The sequence below is a fragment of the Chrysoperla carnea genome, unplaced genomic scaffold (genome assembly GCF_905475395.1).
Source record: "Chrysoperla carnea unplaced genomic scaffold, inChrCarn1.1, whole genome shotgun sequence".
In the NCBI taxonomy this organism is placed as follows: domain Eukaryota; kingdom Metazoa; phylum Arthropoda; class Insecta; order Neuroptera; family Chrysopidae; genus Chrysoperla; species Chrysoperla carnea.
The window spans coordinates 128769-138166 of NW_025408242.1; the positions used below are offsets into that span (position 1 = coordinate 128769).

Genomic DNA, 9398 nt, shown 5'->3' on the forward strand with positions numbered 1-9398 from the left:
TTCAATTTTTTTTAAGTCATAGCACTCTTGATGTGAAATCGATAATTTAAAAAAAATTTTTTTTATCAAAAAATGTCAAATTTCACCATATTTTGGCTTATTTATACTTAAGTCATATCATATGACTTAAGTCATTTCATATGACTTAAGTCATTTCATATGACTTAAGTCATATGAAATGACTTAAGTCATATGATATGACTTAAGTATAAATAGGCCAAAACATGATGAAATTTGACATTTTTTGATAAAAAAATTTTTTTGAAAATTTTTGATGTCGAATCTAGAGTGCCTGGACTACACAAAAGAGTGAAAATTTGATCCAAGTAAGGCGATATGCAAATATATAGGTCTTTTATGATTTGATCAAGTCTAAATAAGCCAAAAATGCTCATAATTTTTCATTTTTTGGTAAAATTAAAATTTTTGAAAATTTTCCATGTCGGATCTAGTGTGCCAGGACTATACAAAAGAGTGAAATTTTGATCCAAGTATGTCGATATGCATATATATAGGTCTTTTATGATTTGATCAAGTCTAAATAAGCCAAAAATGCTCATAATTTTTCATTTTTTGGTAAAATTAAAATTTTTGAAAATTTTCCATGTCGGATCTAGTGTGCCAGGACTATACAAAAGAGTGAAATTTTGATCCAAGTAAGTCGATATGCATATATATAGGTCTTTTATGATTTGATCAAGTCTAAATAAGCCAAAAATGATCATAATTTGACATTTTTTGGTAAAATTAAAATTTTCGAAAATTTTCCATGTCGGATCTAGTGTGCCAGGACTATACAAAAGAGTGAAATTTTGATCCAAGTAAGTCGATATGCATATATATAGGTCTTTTATGATTTGATCAAGTCTAAATAAGCCAAAAATGCTCATAATTTTTCATTTTTTGGTAAAATTAAAATTTTTCGAAAATTTTCCATGTCGGATCTAGAGTGCCAGGACTATACAAAAGAGTCAAATTTTGATCCAAGTAAGTCGATATGCATATATATAGGTCTTTTATGATTTGATCAAGTCTAAATAAGCCAAAAATGCTCATAATTTTTCATTTTTTGGTAAAATTAAAATTTTTGAAAATTTTCCATGTCGGATCTAGTGTGCCAGGACTATACAAAAGAGTGAAATTTTGATCCAAGTAAGTCGATATGCATATATATAGGTCTTTTATGATTTGATCAAGTCTAAATAAGCCAAAAATGCTCATAATTTTTCATTTTTTGGTAAAATTAAAATTTTTCGAAAATTTTCCATGTCGGATCTAGAGTGCCAGGACTATACAAAAGAGTCAAATTTTGATCCAAGTAAGACGATATGCATATATATAGGTCTTTTATGATTTGATCAAGTCTAAATAAGCCAAAAATGATCATAATTTGACATTTTTTGGTAAAATTAAAATTTTTGAAAATTTTCCATGTCGGATCTAGTGTGCCAGGACTATACAAAAGAGTGAAATTTTGATCCAAGTAAGTCGATATGCATATATATAGGTCTTTTATGATTTGATCAAGTCTAAATAAGCCAAAAATGCTCATAATTTTTCATTTTTTGGTAAAATTAAAATTTTTCGAAAATTTTCCATGTCGGATCTAGAGTGCCAGGACTATACAAAAGAGTCAAATTTTGATCCAAGTAAGTCGATATGCATATATATAGGTCTTTTATGATTTGATCAAGTCTAAATAAGCCAACAATGATCATAATTTGACTTTTTTTGGTAAAAAAAAAGTAAGACCAATGGTTGGATTAGGTTAGGTTGGGTTGGGTTGGGTTGGGTTGGGTTGGGTTGGGTTAGGTTAGGTTGGGTTGGAAGCCGATGCATATATATAGGTCTTTTATGATTGGATCAAGTCTATATAAGCCAAAAATGCTCATAATTTTTCATTTTTTGGTAAAATTAAAATTTTTCGAAAATTTTCCATGTCGGATCTAGAGTGCCAGGACTATACAAAAGAGTCAAATTTTGATCCAAGTAAGTCGATATGCATATATATAGGTCTTTTATGATTTGATCAAGTCTAAATAAGCCAAAAATGATCATAATTTGACATTTTTTGGTAAAATTAAAATTTTTCGAAAATTTTCCATGTCGGATCTAGAGTGCCAGGACTATACAAAAGAGTCAAATTTTGATCCAAGTAAGTCGATATGCATATATATAGGTCTTTTATGATTTGATCAAGTCTAAATAAGCCAACAATGATCATAATTTGACTTTTTTTGGTAAAAAAAAAGTAAGACCAATGGTTGGATTAGGTTAGGTTGGGTTGGGTTGGGTTGGGTTGGGTTGGGTTGGGTTAGGTTAGGTTGGGTTGGAAGCCGATGCATATATATAGGTCTTTTATGATTGGATCAAGTCTATATAAGCCAAAAATGCTCATAATTTTTCATTTTTTGGTAAAATTAAAATTTTTCGAAAATTTTCCATGTCGGATCTAGAGTGCCAGGACTATACAAAAGAGTCAAATTTTGATCCAAGTAAGTCGATATGCATATATATAGGTCTTTTATGATTTGATCAAGTCTAAATAAGCCAAAAATGATCATAATTTGACATTTTTTGGTAAAATTAAAATTTTTCGAAAATTTTCCATGTCGGATCTAGAGTGCCAGGACTATACAAAAGAGTCAAATTTTGATCCAAGTAAGTCGATATGCATATATATAGGTCTTTTATGATTTGATCAAGTCTAAATAAGCCAAAAATGATCATAATTTTTCATTTTTTGGTAAAATTAAAATTTTTCGAAAATTTTCCATGTCGGATCTAGAGTGCCAGGACTATACAAAAGAGTCAAATTTTGATCCAAGTAAGACGATATGCATATATATAGGTCTTTTATGATTTGATCAAGTCTAAATAAGCCAAAAATGATCATAATTTGACATTTTTTGGTAAAATTAAAATTTTTGAAAATTTTCCATGTCGGATCTAGTGTGCCAGGACTATACAAAAGAGTGAAATTTTGATCCAAGTAAGTCGATATGCATATATATAGGTCTTTTATGATTTGATCAAGTCTAAATAAGCCAAAAATGCTCATAATTTTTCATTTTTTGGTAAAATTAAAATTTTTCGAAAATTTTCCATGTCGGATCTAGAGTGCCAGGACTATACAAAAGAGTCAAATTTTGATCCAAGTAAGTCGATATGCATATATATAGGTCTTTTATGATTTGATCAAGTCTAAATAAGCCAACAATGATCATAATTTGACTTTTTTTGGTAAAAAAAAAGTAAGACCAATGGTTGGATTAGGTTAGGTTGGGTTGGGTTGGGTTGGGTTGGGTTGGGTTGGGTTGGGTTAGGTTAGGTTGGGTTGGAAGCCGATGCATATATATAGGTCTTTTATGATTGGATCAAGTCTATATAAGCCAAAAATGATCATAATTTTTCATTTTTTGGTAAAATTAAAATTTTTCGAAAATTTTCCATGTCGGATCTAGAGTGCCAGGACTATACAAAAGAGTCAAATTTTGATCCAAGTAAGTCGATATGCATATATATAGGTCTTTTATGATTTGATCAAGTCTAAATAAGCCAAAAATGATCATAATTTGACATTTTTTGGTAAAATTAAAATTTTTCGAAAATTTTCCATGTCGGATCTAGAGTGCCAGGACTATACAAAAGAGTCAAATTTTGATCCAAGTAAGTCGATATGCATATATATAGGTCTTTTATGATTTGATCAAGTCTAAATAAGCCAACAATGATCATAATTTGACTTTTTTTGGTAAAAAAAAAGTAAGACCAATGGTTGGATTAGGTTAGGTTGGGTTGGGTTGGGTTGGGTTGGGTTGGGTTGGGTTGGGTTAGGTTAGGTTGGGTTGGAAGCCGATGCATATATATAGGTCTTTTATGATTGGATCAAGTCTATATAAGCCAAAAATGCTCATAATTTTTCATTTTTTGGTAAAATTAAAATTTTTCGAAAATTTTCCATGTCGGATCTAGAGTGCCAGGACTATACAAAAGAGTCAAATTTTGATCCAAGTAAGTCGATATGCATATATATAGGTCTTTTATGATTTGATCAAGTCTAAATAAGCCAAAAATGATCATAATTTGACATTTTTTGGTAAAATTAAAATTTTTCGAAAATTTTCCATGTCGGATCTAGAGTGCCAGGACTATACAAAAGAGTCAAATTTTGATCCAAGTAAGTCGATATGCATATATATAGGTCTTTTATGATTTGATCAAGTCTAAATAAGCCAAAAATGCTCATAATTTTTCATTTTTTGGTAAAATTAAAATTTTTCGAAAATTTTCCATGTCGGATCTAGAGTGCCAGGACTATACAAAAGAGTCAAATTTTGATCCAAGTAAGTCGATATGCATATATATAGGTCTTTTATGATTTGATCAAGTCTAAATAAGCCAACAATGATCATAATTTGACTTTTTTTGGTAAAAAAAAAGTAAGACCAATGGTTGGATTAGGTTAGGTTGGGTTGGGTTGGGTTGGGTTGGGTTGGGTTGGGTTGGGTTGGGTTGGGTTAGGTTAGGTTGGGTTGGAAGCCGATGCATATATATAGGTCTTTTATGATTGGATCAAGTCTATATAAGCCAAAAATGATCATAATTTTTCATTTTTTGGTAAAATTAAAATTTTTCGAAAATTTTCCATGTCGGATCTAGAGTGCCAGGACTATACAAAAGAGTCAAATTTTGATCCAAGTAAGTCGATATGCAATATATAGGTCTTTTATGATTTGATCAAGTCTTAATAAGCAAAAAATGATCAATATGACTAAAGTATGAATAAGCCAAAACATGATGAAATTTGACATTTTTTGATAAAAAAAAATTTCATAGCACTCTTGATGTGAAATCGAAAATTTAAAAATAAATTTTTTATCAAAAAATGTCAAATTTCATCATATTTTGGCTTATTTATACTTAAGTCATATCATATGACTTAAGTCATATGAAATGACTTAAGTAATTACTTAAGTCATTACTTAAGTCATATGATATGACTTAAGTGCATAGCAACTTACTTTGATAAAATTTCAATTTTTTTTTAAGTCATAGCACTCTTGATGTGAAATCGATAATTTAAAAAAAATTTTTTTATCAAAAAATGTCAAATTTCACCATATTTTGCCTTATTTATACTTAAGTCATATCATATGACTTAAGTCATTTCATATGACTTAAGTCATTTCATATGACTTAAGTCATTTCAAATGACTTAAGTCATATGATATGACTTAAGTATAAATAGGCCAAAACATGATGAAATTTGACATTTTTTGATAAAAAAATTTTTTTGAAAATTTTTGATGTCGAATCTAGAGTGCCTGGACTACACAAAAGAGTGAAAATTTGATCCAAGTAAGGCGATATGCAAATATATAGGTCTTTTATGATTTGATCAAGTCTAAATAAGCCAAAAATGCTCATAATTTTTCATTTTTTGGTAAAATTAAAATTTTTGAAAATTTTCCATGTCGGATCTAGTGTGCCAGGACTATACAAAAGAGTGAAATTTTGATCCAAGTAAGTCGATATGCATATATAGGTCTTTTATGATTTGATCAAGTCTTAATAAGCAAAAAATGATCAATATGACTAAAGTATGAATAAGCCAAAACATGATGAAATTTGACATTTTTTGATAAAAAAAAATTTCATAGCACTCTTGATGTGAAATCGAAAATTTAAAAATAAATTTTTTATCAAAAAATGTCAAATTTCATCATGTTTAGTTATTATGATTATTATTATTATTATGATTATGATGATTATTATTATTATGAAATTTGACATTTTTTGAAAAAAAAAGTTTTTTTTTAATTTTCGATTTCACATCAAGAGTGCCATGACACGTAGCAAAATTGAAATTTTATCCAAGTAAGTTAATATGACTACAGTAATGACTTAAGTCATATGACTTTGTGCATATCAACTTACTTGGATAAAAATTCAATTTTGCTTAAGTCATGGCACTCTTGATGTGAAATCGAAAATTAAAAAAAAACTTTTTTTATAAAAAATGTCAAATTTCATCATATTTTGGCTTATTTATACTTAAGTCATATCATATGACTTAAGTCATATGAAATGACTTAAGTCATATGAAATGACTTAAGTAATTACTTAAGTCATTACTTAAGTCATATGATATGACTTAAGTGCATAGCAACTTACTTTGATAAAATTTCAATTTTTTTTAAGTCATAGCACTCTTGATGTGAAATCGATAATTTAAAAAAAATTTTTTTTATCAAAAAATGTCAAATTTCACCATATTTTGGCTTATTTATACTTAAGTCATATCATATGACTTAAGTCATTTCATATGACTTAAGTCATTTCAAATGACTTAAGTCATATGATATGACTTAAGTATAAATAGGCCAAAACATGATGAAATTTGACATTTTTTGATAAAAAAATTTTTTTGAAAATTTTTGATGTCGAATCTAGAGTGCCTGGACTACACAAAAGAGTGAAAATTTGATCCAAGTAAGGCGATATGCAAATATATAGGTCTTTTATGATTTGATCAAGTCTAAATAAGCCAAAAATGCTCATAATTTTTCATTTTTTGGTAAAATTAAAATTTTTGAAAATTTTCCATGTCGGATCTAGTGTGCCAGGACTATACAAAAGAGTGAAATTTTGATCCAAGTAAGTCGATATGCATATATATAGGTCTTTTATGATTTGATCAAGTCTAAATAAGCCAAAAATGCTCATAATTTTTCATTTTTTGGTAAAATTAAAATTTTTGAAAATTTTCCATGTCGGATCTAGTGTGCCAGGACTATACAAAAGAGTGAAATTTTGATCCAAGTAAGTCGATATGCATATATATAGGTCTTTTATGATTTGATCAAGTCTAAATAAGCCAAAAATGCTCATAATTTTTCATTTTTTGGTAAAATTAAAATTTTTCGAAAATTTTCCATGTCGGATCTAGAGTGCCAGGACTATACAAAAGAGTCAAATTTTGATCCAAGTAAGACGATATGCATATATATAGGTCTTTTATGATTTGATCAAGTCTAAATAAGCCAAAAATGATCATAAATTGACATTTTTTGGTAAAATTAAAATTTTTGAAAATTTTCCATGTCGGATCTAGTGTGCCAGGACTATACAAAAGAGTGAAATTTTGATCCAAGTAAGTCGATATGCATATATATAGGTCTTTTATGATTTGATCAAGTCTAAATAAGCCAACAATGATCATAATTTGACTTTTTTTGGTAAAAAAAAAGTAAGACCAATGGTTGGATTAGGTTAGGTTGGGTTGGGTTGGGTTGGGTTGGGTTGGGTTGGGTTGGGTTAGGTTAGGTTGGGTTGGAAGCCGATGCATATATATAGGTCTTTTATGATTGGATCAAGTCTATATAAGCCAAAAATGATCATAATTTTTCCATGTCGGATCTAGAGTGCCAGGACTATACAAAAGAGTCAAATTTTGATCCAAGTAAGTCGATATGCAATATATAGGTCTTTTATGATTTGATCAAGTCTTAATAAGCAAAAAATGATCAATATGACTAAAGTATGAATAAGCCAAAACATGATGAAATTTGACATTATATTTCAAGTTTCGTTCTCGAGATCACTGTGTAGTACCGCCTTTGTGCGCTTATTCATTACCACATAGTTCAACCATAAAATAAAATTAAGTAAGTGTATCCATAACAACTGGTTTATTTACCCTTCATTACGTTTTTTGTGCGTTTCAAGTAACATCGTTTTTTGATTTCTCTTAAAAAAAAAAAAAATCAAATATTATAATCTATCAGATATCAGAAGTAAAACACTAATTTGTTGCTTGTTCATTGATAAAAATGAATAAACGTAAATTGGAAAACAATTCTCATTTGGAGGTACTCCAAAAAAAATTAAAAAAATATCAGCATTTAATTGATCAGGAAATGTCATCAAATTTAGTCGACGATTCTGTTGATAATTCTTCATCTGAGGGTAAATATTAAAATATTAAAATACCTAAATAATTAAAAAAATATATATACCAGCATTTAATTAAATGATCTGGAAATGTCATCTAATTTAGTCATTGACTCTGTTGTTAACTGTTCATCTGAGGGTAAATACTAAAATACTTAACTAATCAATTTTTGATTGTTATTGGGCAACATTTTTTGTTGTACCTTGGGCAACAAATCTTATGTTAATAAGTTGTTGTACCTTTGACTGGGCAAACATTAAAAAAAAAAAAAAAATTGCGTCAGGAAAATGATAGCTTGTTTTGACCTAGATCTTTTGCTCTTGCAGACTCAGATGTTGACGACCAAGATCAGAGTAGTAAATCTGATATTGAAATGGAAAATGCCTCAGATAAAAACTTGAAGGCGTCAGTGGAGTTGCAGGAGACGAAGGGTTCTGAAGTTCCCACCCTCAGTGAATCGGTGCTCCAAATCCTGGGCTCGGAAAAGAGACTTTTAAAGGATAAATGCTTTGTTTTGCACCCTGAACTAGCGTCATGCTGGAAAGATTTATTAGCTTCAGGCATGAACAAAGAAGATAAGTCTAAAATGATTGAAACTTATCCTAACAAAGGAAACTGTCCTCTAATTGCACCAACTCTCAATCCGGAATTACTCCCTCTTTTACATAAAACGGCTAAATCTCGTGATAAATTTTTTGCTAATCATCAGGATGTGTGTGGCCGTAGTTTAGTGGCTATTGGTACAGCCATCTGCAATATTTTGAATGATGAAGAGGAACCGGTAGATAAGGAACAGCTTTTAAAGCTTCTTTGTGACTCCAGCAGCATGATGTGTGACCTGTTTTTCCAGTTGTCCAAATCCAGACGTGCACAATTGTACTCATGTGTTGATGGAAAAAGGAAGTCTGTTCTTGAAGATTCACCCACAGATGAATTTCTTTTTGGCATCGACCTTGCTAAAAGAATTAAGAATGCCTTAGCTGTTGAAAAAACAAGCTTGTCTTTAAAAAATCAAACTCCACGAAGAGATTCAAATCGACCTAAAAACTCTTTAAACTGGAGAAGCCCGTCTGCTTCAAGGATCAGCCCCAGTCAGACGGGCTACAGACGTCACTTCAACAAATCATCAGCTGCAAACAATCACAATCAAATCACAACTCGATCCCGATCAGGGAACCAACTCCCTCCAGCTCAAAATGCTCAGACACAGAAGAAATAAAGGTGAGTCCTACTGCGGGTAGGTTAAAGTATTTCGTACATGCTTGGGCCAAAATCACCTCCGATCCTTTTATCCTTGAGACGATCTCCGGATACAAAATTCCATTTATCTCTACACCAACTCAATCTTCAAAGCCCTCCAATAATCATTTATCTGAAAATAAACTTGAGGTACAGAAGGCTGTGAATGACCTTTTATCAACGGGCGCTATCCAGCAGTGTG

General features: G+C 30.1%; 1 protein-coding gene across 1 annotated transcript; it reads left to right on the top strand.

The window, feature by feature from the left end:
* The first annotated feature begins 7835 nt into the window (after nt 1–7835).
* On the top strand, nt 7836–9176 carry LOC123304839. The gene is made up of 2 exons (XM_044886405.1): nt 7836–7971; nt 8284–9176. Exons 1-2 carry the CDS (start codon nt 7836–7838, stop codon nt 9174–9176), a joined length of 1029 nt encoding a protein of 342 aa, XP_044742340.1.
* Nucleotides 9177–9398: the final 222 nt, after the last annotated feature.